The 25121-nt window shown below is 29.1% G+C and overlaps 5 protein-coding genes across 6 annotated transcripts; 3 read left to right on the plus strand and 2 right to left on the minus strand.

Annotated features, from left to right (window-relative positions):
- The first annotated feature begins 173 nt into the window (after window positions 1–173).
- Window positions 174–5864, plus strand: LOC145741627 (cAMP-dependent protein kinase catalytic subunit PRKX-like). Its single transcript, XM_082559239.1, has 10 exons — window positions 174–212; window positions 544–997; window positions 1398–1566; window positions 2006–2094; window positions 2674–2848; window positions 3184–3303; window positions 3668–3763; window positions 4123–4258; window positions 4589–4663; window positions 4843–5864. The coding sequence occupies exons 2-10, from the start codon at window positions 643–645 to the stop codon at window positions 4891–4893; spliced, it is 1266 nt and encodes a 421-aa protein (XP_082415365.1). The 5' UTR covers window positions 174–212; window positions 544–642; the 3' UTR covers window positions 4894–5864.
- Window positions 5865–6326: 462 nt separating this feature from the next.
- LOC145741546 (uncharacterized) lies at window positions 6327–10648 on the plus strand. The gene is made up of 9 exons (XM_082559145.1): window positions 6327–6518; window positions 7194–7325; window positions 7642–7722; window positions 8292–8356; window positions 8444–8481; window positions 8554–8648; window positions 8768–9016; window positions 9512–9591; window positions 9825–10648. The coding sequence occupies exons 1-9, from the start codon at window positions 6397–6399 to the stop codon at window positions 10055–10057; spliced, it is 1095 nt and encodes a 364-aa protein (XP_082415271.1). The 5' UTR covers window positions 6327–6396; the 3' UTR covers window positions 10058–10648.
- On the minus strand, window positions 10451–12475 carry LOC145741548 (uncharacterized). The gene is made up of 4 exons (XM_082559146.1): window positions 12046–12475; window positions 11777–11926; window positions 11330–11482; window positions 10451–10976 (listed from the first exon to the last, which is right to left on the minus strand). The coding sequence occupies exons 1-4, from the start codon at window positions 12170–12172 to the stop codon at window positions 10918–10920; spliced, it is 489 nt and encodes a 162-aa protein (XP_082415272.1). The 5' UTR covers window positions 12173–12475; the 3' UTR covers window positions 10451–10917.
- Window positions 12476–12600: 125 nt separating this feature from the next.
- Window positions 12601–14085, minus strand: LOC145741549 (uncharacterized). 2 transcript variants are annotated; one of them, XM_082559147.1, is made up of 4 exons: window positions 13938–14085; window positions 13641–13745; window positions 13074–13151; window positions 12601–12851 (listed from the first exon to the last, which is right to left on the minus strand). In XM_082559147.1, exons 1-4 carry the CDS (start codon window positions 14029–14031, stop codon window positions 12793–12795), a joined length of 336 nt encoding a protein of 111 aa, XP_082415273.1. In that variant the 5' UTR covers window positions 14032–14085; the 3' UTR covers window positions 12601–12792. The 2 variants fall into 2 exon arrangements, with proteins under 2 accessions (XP_082415273.1, XP_082415274.1); XM_082559148.1 differs by lacking the exon at window positions 12601–12851 and adding an exon at window positions 12858–13005.
- Window positions 14086–16475: 2390 nt separating this feature from the next.
- Window positions 16476–24998, plus strand: LOC145741214 (uncharacterized). The gene is made up of 14 exons (XM_082558761.1): window positions 16476–17198; window positions 17419–17542; window positions 18257–18601; window positions 18815–19021; window positions 19243–19359; window positions 19424–19492; window positions 19856–20063; window positions 20433–20678; window positions 21242–21373; window positions 22017–22184; window positions 22535–22837; window positions 22916–23256; window positions 23826–24031; window positions 24659–24998. Exons 1-14 carry the CDS (start codon window positions 17132–17134, stop codon window positions 24994–24996), a joined length of 2871 nt encoding a protein of 956 aa, XP_082414887.1. The 5' UTR covers window positions 16476–17131; the 3' UTR covers window positions 24997–24998.
- The last annotated feature ends 123 nt before the right edge of the window (window positions 24999–25121 follow it).

Raw genomic sequence — 25121 nt, forward strand, 5'->3', positions numbered from 1 at the left:
ATAAAAATGTATAAAGAATTATTTTTGTTAATTTAACATTTATATAAGTTTAAAAATAGTTTAATTAAAACAGATTTGTAAATTAAAACAATAAGGTATTAATTTATTCAATTTATCCTCCAATAAAATACTGCGTCGTCTAGCGGTTGTAACTTTGATATGACCTCTTGGCCAAGAAAGTAAACAAACAAATTGTTGATCATCAAATATAGGTAAGATTTTACTTTTTTTTACGAAAACCTTTATATTTTATACCCTTTACGTATTTTGTTATGGTACAAGTTGGTTTTGGGTTGTATTAAGATCTTATAGTGTTTTTGGTGAACAATTTTAAGTTTACTTAGATTAATTATGTAAATTTAACGCGATAAAATCTTGAAACTTGTAAAGACCCTAAATGACGAGAGGTCTTTGTTTGATTCCCACTAATGCAGTGCAGTTGCGTTTTTGATTAAGGCTTTAACGGTTAAATTTCTGCTTAATCTAATTATTAACCAAAAGATTAAGAATTTTATCTACAAAATATATATATATTTTTTTTAGATAACTTATGTATGCTCTCTGCTGATGTGTGTAAACAAAATGGAAAAGTAGAATAGAAGAAGATTAAGTGGCAATATTATTTAAGGTTGAATCATTAAAATGGACACTGACGAAACTGTATCTGAGATTGTAATGGAAAATGATATTAAGGAAATTACAACTTCTGTTTCGAACGTAAACCTAGACAAAAGCACTGGCGATGCTTTACCCAACAACAACTCAGTTAAAATAGCTGGCAAACTAGTCAATAAATCCAGCTTACATTCTGCAAACAGCAGTAACTTTAACACCTATACTGGTAACCTTAATCTTCCCCATGTTGCAAAGACGGAGAAGTCGCAAACCGAAAGCAGCGATTCACCGGCGTCTTCACAAAATTCTTCCTCATCGATTGGAGTCGGTAGAATTGGCAGAGATCATACTTTATTTGATTTTGAGATCTTATCAACTATAGGTAAAATTCTTAGTATGCTGGGTAAAAATTGGGTTTTTAAAATTGGTTTTTTTAAAAAAATTATGGAATAGTGGCTACATTACTTGGCAATACTACATGGGGTCCTGAGTTTGATTCTCACTGCTTCAATGCTGTAATGCTTTTATAAAATGTGGTATTAATAGTACAGGATTTTTTAAGTCAAAAAGCAAATAATTTTTCGGGCAATTATAATCCATAAAATCCCGAAAATAGTTTTAAAACTGGGTCAGGGTAACAATTTTTACCCAATGTTTAGGTTGTGAACTCAGCCTTTCTACATTATTAATAAATTATTTCAAAAAAAATAATTATGTTTATACTTTAGTTCTTTTTTTAAATTTGATTTACTTCAAAAAATTATTTTTGTTTTTAATTTTAGGTACAGGAACATTTGGCAGGGTAATGTTAGTGAAAGAAAAACACACGAAAGAATATTTTGCCCTGAAAGTCATGAAAATATTCGACGTTATCAAATTAAAACAATCACAACATGTTATTAGTGAAAAAGCAATTCTAAGTCAAACACAACATCCATTTATTGTTCAACTGTAAGTTTTTTTATCTAATTTCATTTTTCTAAGTGCTCACATAATCAATAGTAACAAAGTTTTTTGTTTGTAATTGTATTATTGGTTAAATTGCAATGGATTTTTGAAATCTATATACATTTGATTTCTTTTTTTCTGTTAAATGCATTAGTGATACTGTTGTACCCATACACAGAGTGACCTAGTTTTGGTTATCTAATTTTTTTTAAGTATATTTGCTTTCTTAGTCTATGTTTTTTTCTAATTATGATAAGCCCAAAAATTTTTTTTTTGTATAATGGTCTAACTACTTTTTAAATTAAATTAATCATATCTAAACAATCTAATGTATCTTATATATAGTCCATGCCCTTATATTATAATGTCTATTAGGTGTATATACCTTTTTATTTGTGTTTTTTTATTATTTAAAAAAAATTGTTTTTTTCTTGTTTTTAAGATTTTGGACCCATCACGATGATGCTTTCTTATACATGTTATTAGAGTTTGCGTGTGGAGGTGAACTGTTCTCTTATCTTAGAAATGCTGGTAATAATAAGTTTTATATAAACAATGTTGTATTATGTTATGGGTTATATCATAAATTATGCTTATTAATTTTTCACCAACTTTTATCTTTGTTCATTAAAATTTATTTATTATTGTTTTGGAAATTTTTTTCAAAAGTTTACGAACTTTATTGTTTAATAAAGTTTTTTTTTTGTATAGCTTTTAATGTAATACTGAATAAATCTATTTTTAAAGTGCTTTTATTTTGGTGTTATTGTTTTGTATATACATACACCGGCAGCGTAGTGTAGTGGTAAGAACACTTGCTACACCACCATGAGGTCGTTGGTTGAATCCCCACTGATCTCATGCTGTAGCGCCCTTGAGTAATCTGCTATAAACGATATGAACTCCTGCTGAGCCAGCACTTAATCAGCAGCTTAATTATGGGGCAATTATAATCTATAATATCCCAAACTGCCAAAGGCAACTCGAGACTGGGTCTGAGTAACTGATGTTACTCTATGTTTAAGTCACGCATTTGACTTTTCCACATTGAGGATAAAGATATATATAAAAAAAAAACATAATGTTAAAATCGATTTTAATGTTTTTTAGGTCGTTTTAACAACAGTACTTCGTTGTTCTTTGCATCGGAAATTGTCTCAGCGCTCGAGTATTTGCATTCACTTCATATCGTGTACAGAGACCTTAAACCTGAAAACCTTTTGTTAGATCGAGATGGGCACACTAAAATTACTGATTTTGGATTTGCAAAAACTGTTGAAGACAGGTAATTGACCTTATTTATTTTGTATGAAAACTTGAATAAAATATTATATATAAATCATCAGACATAGTTCAATTTTATTAATTTTAATTTTTTAAGCGTACTTTAGTTGGTTTATTATAATTTTTAAAAAATTATATTTTAATTTTTTTTTAACTTTATTTATTTTTTTTTTTATATAAGTGTATCTATGTAGCATAGGTATTCAATTTAATTTTTTGCCTGCTTTTTTTTAGGTGAAAATAATTTTTCATATTGAATGTAACTTTAAAATTTAATGAATTTTAACTTGAAGTCTTTTGCCAAAAAATGTCAAGTTAATTTATTATCGTTTATAGAACATGGACCTTATGTGGCACCCCTGAATACCTAGCACCAGAAGTAATACAGAGTAAAGGTCATGGAAAGTCAGTAGATTGGTGGGCTCTGGGAATTCTTATTTATGAAATGCTGGCAGGGTGAGTTGTCAGAATAGGTGAAACATAATCTAAATAAATAAAAAAATTGGAGTTAAAAAACTGGAAAATTTTTAATAAATTTTCGGATTTCAAAAATAAATCAAATTTTTTTGTTTATAAACTTGGTTATTTATTTTATGACCTTTTCTTTATCACTTAACTTATGTTTTATATTATATTTAAATTCAGTCTTATCTATTTACATGATGCTAACATGTTAACAACATAATATTTTATGTGTATAGTAGATAATAGACATAAATATTTACATGGTAAAGTATGTTATGACTGTCTAAATAAACTTAAACTTATGTACGTGATTTATTTTAGTAATACATGAGGTTTATACAATTATTTTGTTTAGGTTTCCACCATTTTGGGATGAAAGTCCGTTCGGAATTTACAAGAAGATTTTGGAAGGAAGAATTGAATTTCCGAAAACAATGGATGTATATGGAAAGTAAGAATACAGTTAACGAACTGACAGCATGGTGTGGTGGTCAGAATATTCGGCTACACTACATAAAGTTTTGGGTTCAATTTTTACTGCTCTTACGTTGTAGTACCCTTGAGTAAGGCGCTATAAACGATATAAACTCTTGCTGAGCCAGCACTTGTTTAGCTGCCTAATTATTGGGCAATTCCAAACTGCCAAGGGCAACTTGAGGCTGGGTTAGGGTAACTGATATTACTTTATATTAAGGTCGCAAAGTTAACCTTCCTACATCAAGGATAAATAAAAATATAATAAAAAAAATAAGTAAAAATATAATTTTTTTTTACTCAAATTTTTTATGAAGTTTTAATTTTTTTTTAAAGAGATTTAATTAAGAAGTTGTTAGTTGCCGATAGAACCCGACGTCTTGGTAACATGAAAAATGGAGTTGCTGATATCAAATCTCATAACTGGTTTAAAAAAGTCAACTGGGATGCAGTTGTGGAAAAGAAAACTATAGTAAGAAATTTTTATGAAAAATCAATTTTAATATTGTGTGTTTTTTGTTAAATTTTTATGTAAGACGGCCAACTTCACAGCCTAATATAGGGCTATATAAGTTTTCTTTGATAGCCCGTAAACTTAGTAATATATATTTTTTTAATTTGTTACTAATGTTAAATTGATATTTTTTTAGTTTTGTTTTTTTTAGTTACTGAATGTTTAATAAAGTCTAAAATATGTTACATAAATCTCTATTTGAAATTATAAATATGGCTAAGGCATTTTCTGATACAAATTGGACTTTCAATAGTCTATAACTTATTGATGTATTAAATTGTTGTACAGCCTCCTATAGTACCTAGAGTTAGGCATAGTGGTGATACCAGAAACTTTGATAACTATCCTGAAGGTAATTGGCAGGTAATGAAAAATTGTTGTTTTATTAAATTTTTTTTTTTATCTGTTCCTAAAATTTTGTTACAAAAATAAAATAAATTTGTACCTTTTTTTTTTGCTTTTTTTTATTTAAATATTTATTAAGTTGTAAAGCCTAGCTTTTATTTTACTTTTTTTCTATATATTTCTTTGTTGTTTTTAAGCAAACTGGAAATGTATCAGAAAAAGACGCGAGTGCCTTTTCTAACTTTTAAAAATTTTGACCAAATAACTCAACATTCATATCAGCATAAATGAATACTTCAGCTATTTTTCTTAACCCTGTAGTGCTTTAGTTTTAGTTTAACCCATTGATCAAAACATTTTGTGCTACAAAAAGCAAACATCAAATAAAATACTTTTTTTTCATTATCATGTTTTAGATGCCTATATTCCATTTTTACCCTTGTGATTTTACAGATTTATTTTTTATTTATTTCGCATAGAATTATTATATACGTCATTACACATCTTCATTGTTTACCTTTTTTAGTTGTTTGCCTTTAATATGTGGTTCCTTTTCTAGTTTTGTATTCTTCATACCATTAGTGACTTGGTGTTTTTTTTAGTTTTTACCTTGTTGTTTTTTTCTTCAAAAAATGTTTTTTTTTTCTGTTCTCAGGTGTCTTAGTTTAGATTTAAACTAGTTTTATATTTTAAATTTTGTTTTAAGAATTAGAGACTAAAATTTGTACCAAATTATATACTTTTTTTTAAGTAAAAAAAAGTTCTGTTATTAGTGAATTTTTGTCTGTTTCCAATAATGTCAACAATTTAAAAATTCGACAGTTTTTTTAGGTGTTTTTTTGATATCTTGTTTTATAAAGGTGTACAGCTCACTGTTGCACTAACTTTTGTAATATTTTTGGTTTTATGTTAGTACTATTCTATATGTTAACTTTTAAATTGTTGTTCGGACATACACTATCTATATAGTCTTGAATTAAAATATTTTGTTGATATGTTTTTTTATTTTTTACTTGCCAAATTTTGTCGATAAAAACACCAATTTATAAATTACACAAATTTTGATGCTGTGTTAAACCTACCTAATGTTATGTATTGCTTTTTTTACTTGTTCTATACGTAAATTAAAACAAATAAATACCTATATGTATAATTATTCCACATTTTTCTGTGAAAATCTTAACTTTATTCTTCAAATTTTTTTTGTTTTCTTAAATTCAATTGCATTTTTATATGTTTTTTTTATACACATACATTTCTTTAATGAATTTTTTTGTTATATCATTCCATACATTTTGCAAAAAGTTTTTTTTTGGGTTGTGCCTTTAAAAGAATTATTTTATTTAATATCATGATATATAATTTTTCAAAAATTTGTTTTATTAAATTGTATTAGTTATATTTTATCTTAAAAATTGTGTAGAGAAATTTAATCAAATTTTGGTTGAATAAAAAAAAATTAGACTGAAATTGTTTTTAAGAGTAGATAGTTATAAACCCTTTTGTTAAGCAAAATTGCTGCTTTTAATTAATTTTTAGGTGATAAATATAAAAGTAATCTTTGTAATTTTAATTTTACAACAAACAGTTAAATAATTTTTAGTATTTCTATGAGTGCACTTATTTAGCATATCACGCATAAGCGATATAACGCGTTTTGTATAGTAAGCGTTATAAAGACGTGTTTACGTAACTTTACATACAGACATACAAGCAACAAGTTACGATTGTTTTTAAATAAAATAATAAAAATGGGAAGATATCGTTCAAGATCTCGGAGTAGAAGTCCAGTTAAAAGTAGAAAAAGATCTCGGAGCAGAGAGCGAATGTTACCCGATGAATATTACGCCAGGAAAAAGCAAGAATCAAAAAGGTATAAACAAAATTGTCAGCAGTCACTTACCACTTACTGCCTGTCTTCCACTAAAAACACCCTTGACTTCACTACATATGTCCTGGGTTTAATTTTTACTTCTCTAATACCTTAGGTCCCTTAAGTAAGGCACTATAACTACAACTGGTATAAACTCCTGCTAAGCCAACACTTAATCTGTTAATCAACAATCCGCATCTTAGTAATTCGGCAATTGATATTTATATTATTCCAAACTGGCAAAGGCAACTCAAGACTGGGTCAGGGTAGCAGACTCCATGTGTAGCAGACTCCATGTTTAGGTTATGAAGTCGACCTCTTTACATCGAGGATAAATATGTATAAAAAAACATATATTATCAATCTTATTGCTTCAAAATTTACCATTTTTCACATATGTATATAATAACCGGTAGCATGCTGAAGTGGTAAGAACATTTGTTACACAACCACGAGGTTGTGGGTTTAATCTCATCTGCTCTTTTGCTATAACGCCCTTGAGTAAGGCACTATAAACGGTATGAACTCCTGCTGAGCCAGCACTTAATCAGCAGCATAATTACCAAGCAATTATAGTCTCTATAATATCCCAAACTGCCACAGGCAACCTTCCCACATCGAGGATAAAGATATATATAAAAAAAATAAATAAATAAACTTTGGTTGTAAATGCAGAAATGAAAATGACTCAAATTATCGACATCATCGTGAGCAAAATAATTATTCGGACAAAAGTCAACAAGAACATACACCAAGAAGATATAATTCACAAAAAAACTCGGAACAGCAAGAACATTTTCTAAAGCAGTAAGTAATATTGTTTAAATAATGAAACCTTAGTATAAAGATGCTAAAATTATTGTTATATATATTTTTATTTATGTATCTTTAACGGTTTTTTAAATTTTTTAATTACTTTTTTAGGTTTTTAAAATATTAATTTAAATATAACTTATATTTTTAACATGATAATTACTTCTTTATAGTCTTTATATCTAATATTCGTAAAGGTAATTTGATCTGTTTTATTTTCTTTATTAAAAGACTACTACTTTAACATTTCTTGAAGCTTTTTCTTAAGTTGGTGTTGCTTCTTTAAGTTTAAATTGTATTTAAATTACAGGAGACGGGAGGAGAGAGAATTAATAAGTGAAATGGGAGTTTCTAATATTTGGGCAACCTCACCAGAACATCCTGATTCAGAGTCAGTATTTATTATTTAACTTTAATACAAATTTAAAATATATATACATTTTAAAACTGCAACATGGTGTAGTGTTCAGTAGAACACTTGGCTTTATCATAGGAGGTATTGGGTTTAATTTCTACTGTTTTAAAGCTACAATACCCTTAAGTAAAAAAAATATATATATACCTATTTTTTTCTGAAAAACAAAATAATTGCATATTCAAAACTGGCAAAAACAACTTGTGACTGGACTAATAAAACTTGCTACACTACTATGAAGTTGTGGGTTTAATTTCCACTGCTCTTATGCTGTAGCGGCCTCGAGTAAGGCACTATAAACGATATGAACGCTAAGTCAGCACTTAATCAGCAGTATAATTATCAGGCAATTATAATCTATAATGCCCCAAACTGCCACAGGCAACTTGAGACTGGGTCGATGTAACTTATGTTACTCCATGTTTAGGTCATGCGTTTGACTTTTCCACATTGAGGATAAAGATATATACAAAAAAAAGTTGGTCTAAATTATAAAATAAATAAAAAACAATTTTCATTAAATAAAAAATTTTATTTATGTTTAGGTCTGATGATGATATAGGACTTCACAATAATACCGATCACAAAAGAAAAAGGAACAAAAATAAAGGTTTTTAATTTCGTTACTAATTTAACTGGGCTATAATATATTGTTGATCAAATTTGTATTTATTTTTAATTATTTTGTTTTTTTTAGAAAATGGTGAAATAAATGGGAAGAAAAAAAAATTAAATGTAAGTTGAATACAAATTTAATAAAGTTGTATACAAAATATAAACTAAAATTTTGTTTTATTTTCAATTTAGTCTGATAGTGATGATGCATCAGAATTAAGTTCAGAAAATGATCGAAAGAAGAGAAAATCAAAAAAAGAAAAGAAAAAGAAACATAAAAAAGAAAAGTTTGTTCCTTAAATATTTTTACTTGAAAACTCTTTTTACGACAATATTTATTTTTTGAAATTAAAAAATTTTGTTTTTTAAAATTTTAAAATTTTGTATTTTAATTTTTTTCATCCAGAAAGAAACAAAAGAAAAGGAAAAAAGAGTCCAGGAGGAGAAGTAGAGAGGGGCAAAGTGATGAAGAAGAGGAATCCGAGTGGGTGGAAAGAAAGGTTGAAAGCAAGTCGGAGGAAAAAGAAGTTAATCCAGAGGATTTCGAATCTTCAGAAGAAGATCTACCAATTGTTAAAACAAAAATTGTAAAAGAAGATTTAGTGATTGGACCAATGCCAGAGTCTATTGATGGATCAACCAACAAACCTTTAAAGTAAATAATTTTTTTATTTGTTTAAAAACCTGGATCACTTATACTTCACAGTTCTCGGAAGGATCGTAAAGTACAAGAGAGAATTAGGTAGGACTGTAAAGTAGGAAAGAGAATTAGGTAGGACCGTAAAGTACAAGAGAAAATAAGAGAGGATCGTAAAGTACAAGGGAGATTTAGCTAGGACCTTAAAGTACTAAAGAGAATTTGCGAGGACTGTAAAGAACAAGAACGAATTAGTTAGGATCGTAAAGTCTGAAAGAAAATTAGCGAAGGCTGTAAATTATGAAAGAGAATTAACTGGAATCGCAAAGTACGAAAAAGTATAAGCAAAAACCTTATAGTGCAAGAAGAAATTAGGTAGGACTGTGAAAGTACAAGAGAGAATTAGCGTGAACTGTAAAGTACAAGAGTTTTTCTGAAAAACATGAAGTATAAGTGATCCAAAAAACTTTAATAAATTGTTCTATATTTACTAATTTATAAATGTCAATTTAGTTTTGGACATGCTTTGCTACCTGGTGAAGGAGCTGCTATGGCAAGTTATGTGGAAAGTGGAAAACGAATCCCAAGAAGAGGTGAGTACTTTATTTTTTATTTTTTTAAATTTTAAAGTAAAAAAATTCAGACCACAATTATTAAACACTAACACAAGCTTCATTAAGAATAAATATGAATTTAAGAAAATAAAATATTTAAACAAGATAATACTTTGTTTTGCCTATTTTAACAAGTTATTTTTTAAAGAAGCTGGGAAAAAATATAACTAAATTTCTTTATTTTAAATTTATTTTTACGATTTAATCTTCAGGTGAAATCGGTTTAACAAGTAACGAAATCACAGCATACGAAGATGTAGGTTTTGTTATGAGTGGAAGTCGACATCGCAGAATGGAAGCTGTTCGATTACGTAAAGAAAATCAAATCTACAGCGCCGACGAAAAGCGAGCTTTGGCTTCGTTTAATAAACTGGAAAGAGACAAGAGGGAATCTCGTATTCTCTCGTCTTTTAAAGAGATGGTTAAAAGCAAGACCCAGGATTAGCTTTTAAACGGTTTTAGGTTTGAATTGGATGCCGCTAGACGGTGTCGTCGAGCCGAGAATTTTAAAGTTCTGTTGATGATGTTGGTCCAAACGAATTTTGACAGTCTTTTTAGTACCGCTAGACGGCGTCCTCGAGTCGGAAATATTAGAATGTGAAAAACCAGCTATAGTCTAATATAAAGAAGGAATAATTTTAAGCTAAAAAATCGTATTTTTTGCTTTTAAAATTATATTTATACAAAATTGTACATTTTTTTATTTCTTTTTTTTATAGCAAATAGGAAAACAAAATAAAAACCCAATGTTTTCTTATACCGATTTTAAACTATAAATACAACACTTTTATCTAATTTTGTTAAATTATCAGCTTATTAGTTAAGGTTGTAAGCTATGGTTTCAACTTGAAAAACAGAAAAATATCGAAAACAACTAAATGATTCGTCGGCAGTATTTGCAGCAAAAATGTGGTTGTGATTTCATAGTTAACGAACCGACAACTTTGACTACGGTTTCAACAAATAATTGGTTAGATCAAGTTAGATCTTGTTTTTATCTTCTGGGCCGTTGAACTTTTATAAATCAGTTGTTTTTCGACGTTGCTTTAAAAATATTTTCATCGACAAAAACACAAGACCTTTATTTAGTTTGGCAGAAAACGCATTTTTTTTCTTACCTATTCTCAAAAGAAAATTTTCAAATAGTAAGTTTGTGGTTGTTAAAAAAATACTTAACTAAAAGTGATATAATAAGAATATTTGTCTTAAAACATATGAGCAATTATTCTTCATTGATTTTGTTTTTATTTACAACATATACAGCACACTAAATTTACAATATTCACAAAAAAATCATTTTTTCCATTAAACGTCGAGCAGTTTCGTCCATTTTTCGAGCCCCGTGTAAAGTTGTTCACATTTTTCTAAAACAAAAAAATAATTAATTAAGTACAATTTAGGTTTTTTTGTATAGACTACTACTTACATACATTACAAATTTTGGCAAACTTTTTAAAGACAAAGGTTTCAACAGTTTTTGGCAGAGCTTTTTTTGTACCTGACCATGGGTTTTGGGTCAAGTGGTGTACACCATATAAATTAAAGATTAAAATTTAATAACTATTACCCCCGTTTTAAATTAAAAACTTTTCCGTAATGCATTGTGTATATCACGCTGTTTAAATTATCGTATTCACTAAAGCGTTACAACCTTTGCGTCTGCTAGTATGTCTGTGTGTCTTAAATAGGGAAACCAATAACTTAGGTTACTAATCACCTGATTTTTGACAGGCCGTGTTTTCTCGGGTGCATAAGCTGCACAAGTAAAGATTTCTGTATCTGCAGTCACTGTCTTTTAGCGATACGCCACTATTGCAGACATCGTTGTCGCAATTTTCAATGCAATCTTGCAGGCCTTTCATAAACGCAACTGCAAAGAAAAATCAGTCTTAGAATTGGAAGTATTTTCAGGAAATGGGCTTTTAATTTGAATGCTTTAATAAGGTTGTTTTTCTCGTTTATGGAATTTTCAAGCTTATTAAAGTATTTAATGGTAAAGTTTCCATTGTAATTTAATAAGGTCACCAAAATGGTCAAAGCTGCCACATTTTTTGCAATTTAAACGTTGTATTTTTTAGCCTTCACTATAGAATAAAATTTATAACATTTTTATGTGCATATTCTTATTATACATGTCCTTATTTTTTGGTTGTAAGTAACTTACTAATGTGCTTGCTTTTTGCTTTCTTTTTGCGAATATTTTCGGGAAAGCAGGGCTCTAAGCAGTCAGCATAATCTACTGCTTCAACACAATGTTCATCACATTGGTCCATGCACGAGTTTTCGGCAATCATTTCTTTGGCACAGTTTTTAACTATTAAAACAAAGTGCTAATGTTTAAAATATTTGCACAATTCGGTATGCAAAGATTGAAGTTTTAACTTAAAAGTAATCTAACTGTAGCCTACAGTACACACAGATTTTTGACATTACCTTTGTTAAAATATAGCATTTTTGACTTTGCTTCAAGCATGGATTTTCGGAATTTCTTAAAATCGCTTCTCCGTCCATTGGCATATGCAAAAAAGCATAACATTAACGTAATTACAAACAACTTCATTTTGAGTTACCTTTACTTAAATTAGGTACTTCTGTCTTAAAAGCGTTACAAACTATGGCTCCGGTTGGCCGATCAACATCTGTATATAGACCATCTCTATTTGCTTAACCGATTTACGACAATTTTTTGCAGCAGACTAATTTGGTTTTGTCATTATTGAATTGTTCTTAAAAACTGCGAAATTTTAGGTACTTTACAGTTTTCAAATATCTTAATATTTTTACAGATCTTTTGTATATACCTTTATTTATATTACACCAATCTCATGGTAGTTTATTATTATTTATATTTTTATATATTGTTTTAGTTATTTTTTTTACTATGTATATTTCCAATCTTTTACGAGTTTTTACGTTCTATCCAAGGAAAAGAAACATTATAACCTATAAAATATGTTTAAAAACAGCAAACCATATTAATCAAAATAGTTGTATTGATATGCACTGCTTTTATTGGCGTCTATATAATCACATGCACTGTAAATGCATGTTTAGACAAAACATTTTTAAATAAAACAAGTAAAATTTTAACATGCAAAATATGTAGAATCAAAATTTTTTTTGTGATGGCCAACAAAAGGTGGAATGGAATTTTTTTGCTGTAAAATCCTGGTTGAGACTCTAAGAGTGTTGATGTGCCTCTGAAGCTTCATTTTCAATTTGTCTTTTACAATCGCCTTCTAGTATTTTAAATCGGTTCAGAAATTTGAAACAAGAAGTAAACAAAAAATGTAATGGTTTAAATTTTTATTAGAATGGCTCAAAAGCAAAACATTTTGGCTTGTAACTTAGTCCTGCACACAATACCACACTACTGGACTTCAAAGCACAAACCTGAGTAGAAATTCTATCAGTAAATATTGAGAAACAATTTATTTTTTATAACACTTAGCATATCTTACCAGGTACTGTACAGGATTCTTGAACGCACCTCGCGCATTCTCCTAACTGATCATGCAGATCCCCCTTCTTTAAACAACCTACAATCAAGATATAGATATATTTAATTGGGATTAAAACAAAAGTTTTAAAGTAGCCAGACCGCATACCGTAAAAAATGTGGACATCTCAACTTTTAATAATCAGTTAAATTATAACTGTTTTCATGTTTTATATTAATGTGGGCATTTACTTGCTTTTTTGAGCCCATATCATAAATTATAAGGTGTACATAATCAGGCAATAACATTAGTTTAATAGGACTAAAAGAATGAGCCGGGATACGTAGGTACTTGGGTTTGATTACGACCGTTTTGATATGATAGTATCAGGCATTGATAAAGGTTTTTTTATCCGTTAAAAAATATAGGTTAAAATTAAGAAAAAAATAAATTGAATTAAACTTTAAATTATCAAAATTTGAGACCGGGTCAATAAGGTTGTTTCATGGCTAAGCTACAAAGTCGACCATTTTGGATTAAAATATAAAAATTTTAAAAAAATCGAAAATTTGCATCCGAGAGATTTACCTGTTGCCTTTCCTTTAATACAAGCGATGGTATTTCTATAATGACTACAGTCAGTTTCACAACTTTCACAACCATTTTCAGTGGCCTGATTTAGACAATGGGTTACTGTAAAAATAAAAACCAGTTTTTATATGATCCTACATTCAAAAAATCTTAACAATAAAAATTGAAAAAATTTTATTTTTGATTAAAAAAACAAATTAAAAAAAAAACGTTTTTAAAATAGTAAAACGTATCGCAATACATAAAATAACGTACCTAAGATATTAATAACTTAAAAGCAAACAAAATTATTACCTTTTCTTAAATGTCTTCTCGACCAAGGCTTTTTTTTTCCATTTGCAACTGCAAGTAAGCAACAGATCATAAGAGTAATAACTAACAGTCTCATTTTTTAAGCTCAAAGTGGTACTGGGTTTGGTGAAATGAGTTTTATTTTGCTGATGATTGCTCTTATAAAGGGTTGCTTTTTTCCTTAGCAGCAAGGATGCATTTTTTTGTTCTAAATCTTTTGCTAGAAATTTTATTTTAAATTTCTGTGAGAACGGTGTTAATTTTTTTTATTAATTTAGTTTTTTTTAAATATTAGTTAAGTAGATGCAAAAAATAATACAGTGAACTAGTAAAAGTAAAAATAATTTAAAGTAATATATGTTTAGCTCTAGATTTTACTATGTATAAAAATATAGCCATCATATTCAAGTGGCCCACTGCTGTTGTTTGTCCAAAAAAGCTTAAAAATTACGAATTAACAATTCAATTGTATTTCTGTTTGATTTATTTTTAGAGTTATACCTCGGTTTTAAATTTTATTCGTCATATCGTTGATCCAACGATATTATCTGTACGTAATACTAAAAACAAAGAATTACTCAATGGCGCCATGGTGTGGCTGAAAGTAAATGACATTTACAAGTACGCCAAACCTTCAAAATATGACACAAATTATTATAAAGTTAGTTAATGAGTTTGCAAAGTTATGAAATGCATATATGCTATACATCTTTTTTATTTAAATTTAAAATATATAGGTTGCCTTATGCATACCTGTTTAAAAAATTTTAAAACATAGTGTATATTTAGTTATTTATATTACATTTGTTTTTCTCCTTTAACAGCTGTAACCATTTTATCATGAACTTTTAAAATCCAAAATAAGTTAACAGAGAAATATAATCCAACATAATTTTATGGTTTAAAAACATACCAAAAAAGTGTTCTGTAGTAAGATATAGTCGTCAAACAACCATTTTTAAAGTCGCCAAACAACCTATTTATTAAATACAAAATTCAAGTTTTTGCATTGTGTGGTTTAAATGCATTCCAGTGGCGTAATTAAAACAGAAACAAGAATGCTTTTTTGGAAAGTCTCTCTGACTCGAGGCAAAAGCAAAACAAGCACTTCTTCTGAACGGCAAGTTTTTCAAAGCTTGTGCAAGCTTTTGCTTAACATTCCAAAGGTCTGTTGACTAGCGTAGTCATTACCAGTAATTCTTAAAAAATATAACAGTTTAGCACAATTTTTTGCAAAGCTAAAATTAAATTTGTGGAATAAAAATTATTGTTAGTTGCTATTAAGACATCTTTAATGATCCTAAAATAAAAATTACAAAGTGTTTCTTTATGTGATTGAATGCTTTAAAGAAGAAAAAAGTTAGGTTTTTAGGATATAAAAAGTAAATTTATGCTTACTTTTTAAAAGGGTTTTATTTGAAACAAACAAGTTCTATTAGAAGTTGGTTACAAAAGCAATTTTTCATGGTAAGTGAAATTATTTTTTAATATTTAATATTTTTGTTGTTGAAATATTAACGTAAGGTTAAAAAAATTCGTGGCTTTTAAAAGTTAGAGTTGTTGGTTAGCCCTAGACTTTTTTTTTTATTTTGTTTTTTTGCGCATTGATAAAAGTAAATAATAAATACGATATGCAATTAATATTACAACAATGCGACGGGAAAAAATGACAAAATCAATTTAATGATTTAAAACATGCCAAAAGTAATAATGTTTATACAAAGATTTTATAGTACATTATATGGCATGGTCACCAAACCCAGTATAGATTATATTAATAATAAATTCGATAAATAAAATGCATTTTACAGAATATACACCAAAAAAATAAAACTATAACAAAGGAGTGACGAAATAACAAAATAAAATTGTACGGAAAAAAAAGAAAGTTACGACACATTTGATTTATAATAGTAAAGCAATCACTGTCGATGGTAGTTACAGTGTAAAAACTAATTTAAAAAAATAATAATAATTACATTTATAATAACCAAGTTTATTTTATTATATTTATGAAATATAAATTTAAAGTTGATCATTTCAAAATTAAATTTAACATTTTTGTTAATTCGTAGAAAATTTTATTTAGAAAAGGCTAAAATGTAATTAAAAGTTACATCCTTGTCATATATGGCAGTTGTTAGCTATTTTAGGTAAAACACTGTCTCGATTTTTAATGTTTACGCAAAATTTCCAGACAAATTTGTTTTAATTAGCCTAATTCAAATGGAATCTGTTATTTTTTGACAAAGCCATTAATGTCGTGACTTATATATTGTCCAAAATTAGACTCTTGACCTTTTTAGGTTTAGTATTATATAACATATTACAAACTATGAGTAACATCATCACATACCTAAAAAATTCCAAAATCCATTGGTATATCAGCATAACGTAAACCTTATTGCGAAACATAGCCCTACTGTTTTTGCAAGGTCTTTGTTATAAATATAACTTAAAAACAATTATTTATTTATTAAATTATTTATGAGATTGGTCAAGACAACTCGGAATTTGTAAATATAACAATGCTGTGTACTATTATACAAGCCTTAACGATAAGAAATGGAGGTTTAACATAGGTTTACATTTTTACGATGTGGTAGCAAGTAAGTCTTTACATGTTCACAAACCGTAAAATAAAGTTTAAAATTAAGGGAAGCTTAAAGTAAAATGTTTAGTATAAAAATAGCTGTTATATAAAACGAATTATATAGTGCAGATTTACAAAGAAATGTCAAAGTTATAGAGCAGCATTTGACGAAGTGTTTTTTAACATAAAGTATAGGTTTTGAAAGCTCAGTAAAGCCGTTGATTTTGTAGTAAAACGTAAGCCATAAAGTTACGAATATTGTTTTTTGTAGGGTTAATTTAATACTCGGGATATAGGAGTATATGATAAACCTAGCCTACCGCTGTGCTTAGACTACAATTTACTACTACGTAATGTTTTAAAACTTTTTATATTTGTTACTGTACAGTCTATCCCCTTCTATTTATTAGGTAATTTAAAAATAGAAACCTCCGTATTTTGATCACGATTTTTGGTCATAGTTTCCGGACTGTGTGTTATAAAATAAATATAAAAAACCTCACCGGACATACGCTCCATTGTAAATATTTATACAATAGTAAAGTTAGTTAATTTTTATAACAATATTAAAATTCCTAATAATAGTTTTGAAATATCTGTGGCTATGTTTTATAAGTTATTATTTTCTGTAGTAATATGTTTACGTGCGTTTGGTACCGACTCTCAGCAAAGTAAGTAGTTTTCGATTAAACAAAATTTTATTTAAAATTTGTGTTTTTTGGTTTTCGTGTGTTAGCTGAAATTGTAATTCTTTTAACCAACGCTTAGTTATTGCATAATAAAATGTGGTAGTATTTTATATTCTTAGTGCCTAAGGGTAAAATATCTATATGTGGTATAGGGACAAAAAATCTACTATGTTAAAATTTATTTTCTACTCTATTTCGTTAGACTTCAGATGTAATGATGGCTCCGTTATACCACTTGAAAATTTTTGCGATGGAGTTTCTGAATGCCTGGATAGAAGTGATGAAATGACTGTAGAGGATCCAACTATGCCAGATTTTTCTTTTCGGTAAAAATAGCATAAGTTTTAACGAAAATGGTTAATAAAGCCTTCACTTTTTTGAAGATAATTTTGCAAAAAAAAATAGTGTTCAAATTGTTGTGTATATAATTAAGTGTATTATTATATAAAGTCAAATCTAACTTAAGAGCTTTAATAAAATGTTTAAGCAAATGGACTTTACGCTTAAACGACAAAGTTCATTTAATGTCGTGGTTTACCAAAATCAGGGCGCTTATGAAACTGATGGTTCACGTTTTAGCGGGCTTTTAAATGTCTTGAAGTCTGTCAACTTTCGTTCTAAGTAAACGAGATAAATAATTAATAATTTTACCATATTCGTTTCCTTGGTTTATTTTAAACCAATTTTGTGCAATTTTAACCAAAAAGAATTAATTTTTTGTTAGAATTTATTTTTCGTAACACATTACGTAGTTTTAAAAATAATAATGGTCTCTTGACATGATTTAATTTGCCAATTTAAGACTGAATAACCGATAATTATTACTTAATAGCACAATTATTATAAAACCTCTATACTTATAGAAATTAAATTTGGTATAGCTAATAAAAACATATTAAAAAACTTGTATTAAAAACTTGTTAAAAAACCTATTGCAAGCAACTTGATTCATATTTGATTTTTAGGCTGTCTTTCAGATAACGTGGTCTTTTTATTTATCAAGTAAAATAGTGTTAGTTTACAAGTGACTTTTTCTTTAGATGCAACCTAACTTTTCCTGATAGAAGTTGTTTAATACATCCCGATTATATTTGCAATCAGTCGGTCGAATGTCACATGAACGCACCCTGTGAAATAGGATGTCCAAGTCACTATCCATGTGAGTCTGGTTATAGGACTTGCGTTTCAAGAACAACTTTATGCAATGGCGATTCCTGTAATAGTTGTTCTCTTGAAGATGAATGGTTAGATGGAATTGGTTTTAAATGTGTTCGTCAGGGTCGTAGTTGTAAATTACCTCAGCATTTACTCTGGGATGGAGTTCAAGACTGCGATAATGGAGTAGATCTATGTTTTGACTCTGAATTTGGAGCCAACGACGGAAGGTTTGGGAAAAGTTTGTAATATGGCAATATACTATTAAGATAGCAATTCACATTTAAATAACACAAACCATATACAATTTAATAACTTGGTAAATGCACATTTTTTATCTAACCAATACTATTTGTCTAGTTCGTAAGAACTTTTGGTGTTTTGTTCCAGATAAAAACAGGACTTTAACCGTTCATTCAGATATATCACATTTATTTTTGTAGAAATCTTAGCATGTTAGGATATGCGTTAACCTTCAATAAGGAAAGATGTTTTCAATGTCTTGACGGCTCCATGATTATACCGAAAGCTGATGTTTGTAACGGAATATTTGACTGTTCAGACTTATCAGACGAATGTCTATGTGAATTCAATGTACCCGACTTATGCATGGATATTAGATATAGCATTTCAGTCTCAAATTTTACAACGTAAGATTGTAGATAGTGTTTAGATTATTAAGTAAAGTTATTGTGAATTTGTTGTATATTTGTGATAATCCATAGGCTTATAAGCTCTTGTAAACAGCAAAAAAAATATTTATTTGAGCTTTCAATAAAGCTTTCAAAAAGTGTCATCAACTAAAATATAGATTTTTTATAGTTTGTACTTAGATTTTAATAAATCGAAATTTGTGGTTTTATATCTTTAGGCCCCCTGGACTTGATCAATGTAAGGTAGGGCAAGTATCTTGTGGTGATGGTAATTGCTTGAACAGGACATCAGTTTGCGACACTGTACCTGACTGTTTCGACGGAAGAGACGAACGGTAATAGCAACTTGAAAGTACTGATTTATTCAAGTAAATGGATTAAATATATTTTTCATTATAGGGCTAAATATTGTGGAATTACTTTGGATTGTACACAAGGGACCTATCAACAAGTAAATGCAACTTGCAGGTAAGTTACAAAGATATCTAATCAACACTAAAATTATCAAATGTTTGTTTTGTTTAGGTAAATAATATAAACTTGTTTTAAATTTTTAAAATCTGTTTTGTTGTTTAAACTTAGTATCAAAACCTATCTATAGATATTGTTCAAGAACTTGTGTATTAGCTTAGCCTTTTAAATAAGATTTCCATTTTTTTACAAAGTTTAACGAAATACAATCTGAAGTTCTTACAGATATAATTAATTTTAAACATATAACTAAACTATCTTTTTTATTTAAATTTTAAACAAACCAATTGCTTGTAAATTTAATTTGCTTGAGTAACTTTTCCCGCAATTTATCAAAAAGGTGTGTTTTTGTATTGTTAGATGTGACGTGTTTTGTACTCCCAATACTTTTGCAACTCTTTGTAACGGGATTAGGGAATGTCATCCTCCTAATTCTCGAGTTATGTTTCATGCGCTGGACGAATGTCACGAAAGTTGTACGAACGTAACTGGATTTTTTGAAACTTGTGACAGACAAGGATTTAGCGCCGTTGGAAATCCGTTATCGTTTTTAAGTTGTGAATTCGGGGTAGGAAGTTATTGTTTTAAATATTTAGTTTAAGAAATTAATGTTTAAAGTGCCTCTTACTGTACTGTAGACTGAACGCGTGGTTAAGACCAGCAGAGTGGTGTAGTAGTCAGAGCACTTAGCTTTTTTGATCTCAGCTGCTATCATATTTTGATTCTCTGAAGTTAGGAGCAATAACGACATGAACTCCTGCTGAACTAAACTTTAATCAGCAGCTTAATTATCGGGCTGTTATAATCTCTAATATTCCAAACTGCAAAAGGCAACTCAAGACTGGGTTAAGGTTTTTAATGTTGCTCTAAGAATAAGTTGTGAAGTCGACCTTTTCACATCAAGGATTAAAAAAGGAACTTTTGTTATTCACACAAGGATTATTCCGGTTCTGCTGATTTTTATACAAATGAAGATGAATGCGATGGTGTTATACATTGTGCCTCTAATGGGGTGGACGAAGTAAATTGTACAGAAAGATTCTATTGCCAAGCGGGGAACTTAATCAATATTGCTAACGAGAGAGTTTGTGATGGTGTTTTAGATTGTGATGATCAGCAAAGCGACGAGGATGTGAATGTCTGCACCGATCGGTTTTACTGTCCATCGTTGGGCGGGCAACAGGCAAGTTATAGACCTACTTCTAAATAACCGGCAGCGTGGTGTAGTGCCTAGAACACTTTCAACACCACATAAGTTCCTGGGTTTGAGCCCAATGATCTCATGCTGTAGCGCCCTTGAATAAGGCGATATAAACGGTACGGTCTAGATGAGCCAGCACTTAATCAGCAGAGTAATTATCGGGCAATTATATTATGTGTTATCCCAAACTGACAGAGGCAACTCGAGACTAGGTTAGAGTAACTAATGTTACTCTATGTTTATGCCACAAAGTTGACCTTCTCATATCGAGGATAAAGATATATACAAAAAAAAATTTATAGAGGAATCCCTGAAAAATATAATTTAAACATTTGATTTTGGGTTGTGTTTCTTCTTAAATTGCTGGATATTTAAACATAGTAATTTAATGATTAAACATATTGTAACATTTCAGAATATGTTTATCTTTATTTTATATATTAAAACAAGAGCCCTATATTGCCAATAATTTTTTTTTTAAATATCTTCACTAAACTAAACTAAGCTGGCAGTAAAAAATATCTAATATTTATTAATGTTTATAGATATCAATTAACAGAGAATTGGTTTGTGATTTTCAAATCAATTGTGACGACAGCTCTGACGAAATGAATTGTAGCACAGCTGATCGGTTTTACTGTGAGAGTGGAGATCCCCTGTTTGTACCAAGAAGAGCTGTACGTAAACATGTTTAATATTAAAATGTTTAGTATGTCAAGAAAGCCTAAAAAACTTGCCGAAAAACAAATTGTGTATATAAATATGTGTGTTTTATCTAATATAAAATTTAATTTCTATTGCAAATTTACAAAACCTTTATTGTAAAAGTTATTGAAAATTGTCGTAGGCCCCTTAAAGAAAATAAGTTAAACAATTTTTTTTAATTTAAAGATCAATTTTATGCCAATTTTTTTTAGATTATTGATACTTTATATATATTCTGACAACGTTATTTTTTTATGTATACATTTTTATCCTCGATGTGGTAAGGTCGAATGCGCGATCTAAACATAGAGTAACAACAGTTACCTCCCAATCTCGAGTTGCCTGTGGCAATTTGGGATACTATAGAATAGATTATAATTGCCCGATATTTATGCTGCTGAATAAGTGCTGACTCAGCAGGAGTTCAAACCATTTATAGCGACTTACTCAAGGGCGCTACAGCATAAGAGGAGTGGGGATTGAACCCACGACCTTGTGTGGTGTAGCAAGTGTTCTAACCACTACATCACGCTGCCGGTTTATTCTACATAATAATTTATTCTACATTATATTAAAAAAGACACTTTTTTATTTATACTCTTTTATTTTTGTAAGGTTTTTGACGGAAGGGCTGACTGTTCTGATGATAGCGATGAATGTCCTTTTTCAACAGAATCAAGAAGATCAGACAACGTTCTTTCGTCGAGATTCGAACTTATAGGAAACCCTGTCTTGCGAGCCCTAGTTTGGATCATGGCTTTGCTGGCAACAATTGGGAATATTGTAGGCTAAGTTTTTGTTTTATTTTAGTTTTTGTTTAATCTACAGATATGCCAGAACAACTAGATATTTCAAATTAAGTTTGTATATCTCTTAAACGACCAATTGCAATTATATACAACAACAAACTTCTTTTAGACAAATGTTTCAAAACAAGGATTTTTTTTTCTGCTACAAAAAATGTTTTTTTAAAAAAAAAATTTTTGTTCAACTCAATGTAGAACTTCATAAAATACTAATGTATTTGGAGATACCTTAGCGTTTTTTTACAAAATGCCTGCGTGATATTGAACTACAATAGCCGCAATACAATTAAGAAACTGTTGTTTCAATATGTTTACCATTTATTTTAGGCTGTAATTGTTCATGAAAGTCGCCACTTGGCTTCCACAAGACACAAAGCAGGATCTTTGGATCTTAAAGCCAACCACATGTTTGTTTTAAATCTTGCCGCAGCTGATCTGCTTATGGGATTCTATTTGTTTATACTCGGTATAGCAACAGCTTATTACAGTGGAATTTACTGTGTTAACTCTTTGCAATGGTTGTCCAGTGTTACTTGCTCAGCAATGGGTGTGCTGGTTACATTATCAAGCGAGGCTTCAGTTTTAACCTTACTTTTCCTAACGTTATATCGTTTAAAAACAGTCCTTCAGGTATATACGCTAGTAAATCACATGTGTTACTTACTTAAAGTTAAAATGAGTTTGTAATTTTATTTTTATTTTTTGCAGCCAATGCATGCAGGCCCTGGAAAGTGGTATGCAGTTTGGGGAATTCTTCTTTCATGGTTTATAGCTTCTTTAATTGCATTTTTACCCTTGTCAAGTTATCTTCAACATATCTACGTTGAAAGAGCATTTTTTGAGGACAACATTTTTAACCAACAGGCAATGGTAACGTTCGAAAATTATAAAAGTTACTTAACTAGGTTAATCACCCTTGATCCCAAGTTCGCATCTCTAACTGAAGATCAACTGACAATGATTAATCAAGCTTCCTCATGGAAAAATCTGCAGGATCTTTCTTTTTTTGACAACATGGACACTGGCTTAGATTCAGCTTTGTATTTTGGGTATGTAAGATTTGTTAATATAATCACTGAACAGGGAACGAAATAACGGGTCGCTATTCGCTAAAAGCGAATCGTTTTTTGAAATTAGCGAATCGTTTTTTACAAATATATTAGAAATAGCGAATCGACCAAAAAAGTTTAAGGCGATAATAAAACTTTTGTGTGTATTTGTGTATTTTTACGATCTATTTTAAACCGGTTTCTGCGTAAATATAGGTTACTATAGAGCATTTAATAACAAAAACTTTCCTTGTTTTGCCAATGCGTAAATTTCGCTCCCGAGTTCGTTTAGTTGTTGCGGAATTTTAAATACATAACACAGCTTTAAAGTAATCAAAAATGTCTCGTTTTTCGTGCGAAATACTCTTAACGATTGTTTAACAATACGTTACATTTTAAAAATGCCACGCAACGGGTCAAGTGTTACAAAAAAACGAAGATTATGACTTGAACCTAATAATTACTCTAAAAATGCGCCTCGTTTTTAGCGAATCGTTTTTTAAACGTTAATTCGTACCCTGCTGAATATCCAAATCTGTGTGAAATTTGATTATGTTATTTTTGTGCAGGTTTTACAGTGCAAATAGCGTATGTATTCCACAACTGTTTGTAACAACAGACGACAATTCACATTTGCCATCAATTATTGTCAATAGCTTCAACTTCATTTCCTTTATAATTGTTGCTACTTGTTATGTTGTAATTTACTTTAAATCTAAAAGTAAATTGGTTCGGAAAACAAGCCGAAAAAATAAAGAAAATGGTGGACTAAGCAGTAAGTACACCAAAAGTTTAAATAAGTGTTTAAATGGAATTGGTTTGAGTTTTATAAAAACACAAAACAATAAAGAAAAGAAAATGATGGACGGGCTATTAGGTATTGATTGATATTAATAGGTAATCTAGGAATGTAGGCCTCGGTTATCAAAATAATATTGATTGAATTACTTTAAATTTTCACAAGAAACAATTTTTTCAAATGTTTTACTATTTACCCTTGTTAAGGGCTTTTATAAAAACCTGTTTTTTTGTAATTTGGCATTTATTTTAACCTCCAAAATGAACATAAAAGTTGTTTTTAATTCAACTATGGCACTTTAATATGAGGTCATTAGACCAAATCAAGCTTTCTAATTTCCACCTTACCGATTTACAATATCGTTCAAGCGTAAATAAGGCCAACATTAGAAACCTATGATAAAATATTATAGCGTAAAACCAATGAATAACTTCATTACCAAGAATATATTTTAAAAAAAAACTTCACTACAAAAAATATATAATTTATCACAAAAGTTGTGTTTTTCAACACTAAAATCGACAATAAAAATTATCTAATTTGATTAAAATTTATTATATTTAAAGCATTTTTTAATACTTAAAAAATTTATTTTTGACACAGAAATTGAAAAGAAAATTGTTCGTTTGGTAGCCACTGATTTTTTATGTTGGGTCCCAATTTCTATATTAGCCTTTGTCAGCTTCTCAGGTTATGCCATATCGGATATAGCCTACGCGATTTCTGCTATTGTATTGCTGCCTATTAACAGTGCACTTAATCCTATATTATATTCCGATACTTTGGAAAAGATATATGCTTTCATAAAAAAGAAATTCACCAAAGGAGGTGATAAAGCTTCTGAAAGCGGATCATCTGAAGGTAAAAATACATCTAATCAGAGGCTTAAACATCAGGCAACTGAAGTTACCCACCAAAAAGTATCTGAATCACGACTATAATGTTGAACAGCCGTTTTTATTTTCTTTATTTTTAATTCTTCAGTTAAATAAAAGACTGTATAAACAGAATTAAAGCTTATTCTTTTTTTCCAAAATTTGGAGTTTATTAAATAACCAATATTTTT

Source organism: Corella eumyota, chromosome 2 (genome assembly GCF_963082875.1).
Source record: "Corella eumyota chromosome 2, kaCorEumy4.1, whole genome shotgun sequence".
Classification (NCBI taxonomy): domain Eukaryota; kingdom Metazoa; phylum Chordata; class Ascidiacea; order Phlebobranchia; family Corellidae; genus Corella; species Corella eumyota.

Coding starts and splice junctions, on each gene's coding strand:
- LOC145741549 (XM_082559147.1), bottom strand. CDS start 14,031: ATGAGACTGTTAGTTATTACTCTTATGATCTGTTGCTTACTTGCAGTT. Junction 13,746..13,937: donor GAGAAGACATTTAAGAAAAG/GTAATAATTTTG, acceptor TTATTTTTACAG/TAACCCATTGTCTAAATCAG. Junction 13,152..13,640: donor TATTAAAGGAAAGGCAACAG/GTAAATCTCTCG, acceptor TCTTGATTGTAG/GTTGTTTAAAGAAGGGGGAT.
- LOC145741546 (XM_082559145.1), top strand. CDS start 6,397: ATGGGAAGATATCGTTCAAGATCTCGGAGTAGAAGTCCAGTTAAAAGT. Junction 6,519..7,193: donor AAAAAGCAAGAATCAAAAAG/GTATAAACAAAA, acceptor TTGTAAATGCAG/AAATGAAAATGACTCAAATT. Junction 8,357..8,443: donor AAAAAGGAACAAAAATAAAG/GTTTTTAATTTC, acceptor TGTTTTTTTTAG/AAAATGGTGAAATAAATGGG.
- LOC145741214 (XM_082558761.1), top strand. CDS start 17,132: ATGTTTTATAAGTTATTATTTTCTGTAGTAATATGTTTACGTGCGTTT. Junction 17,199..17,418: donor TGGTACCGACTCTCAGCAAA/GTAAGTAGTTTT, acceptor CTATTTCGTTAG/ACTTCAGATGTAATGATGGC. Junction 24,032..24,658: donor AGAAAATGGTGGACTAAGCA/GTAAGTACACCA, acceptor TTTTTGACACAG/AAATTGAAAAGAAAATTGTT.
- LOC145741548 (XM_082559146.1), bottom strand. CDS start 12,172: ATGAAGTTGTTTGTAATTACGTTAATGTTATGCTTTTTTGCATATGCC. Junction 11,927..12,045: donor AATGCTATATTTTAACAAAG/GTAATGTCAAAA, acceptor TTGTTTTAATAG/TTAAAAACTGTGCCAAAGAA. Junction 11,483..11,776: donor AGCAAAAAGCAAGCACATTA/GTAAGTTACTTA, acceptor TTTTCTTTGCAG/TTGCGTTTATGAAAGGCCTG.
- LOC145741627 (XM_082559239.1), top strand. CDS start 643: ATGGACACTGACGAAACTGTATCTGAGATTGTAATGGAAAATGATATT. Junction 2,095..2,673: donor CTCTTATCTTAGAAATGCTG/GTAATAATAAGT, acceptor AATGTTTTTTAG/GTCGTTTTAACAACAGTACT. Junction 3,764..4,122: donor ACAATGGATGTATATGGAAA/GTAAGAATACAG, acceptor TTTTTTTTAAAG/AGATTTAATTAAGAAGTTGT.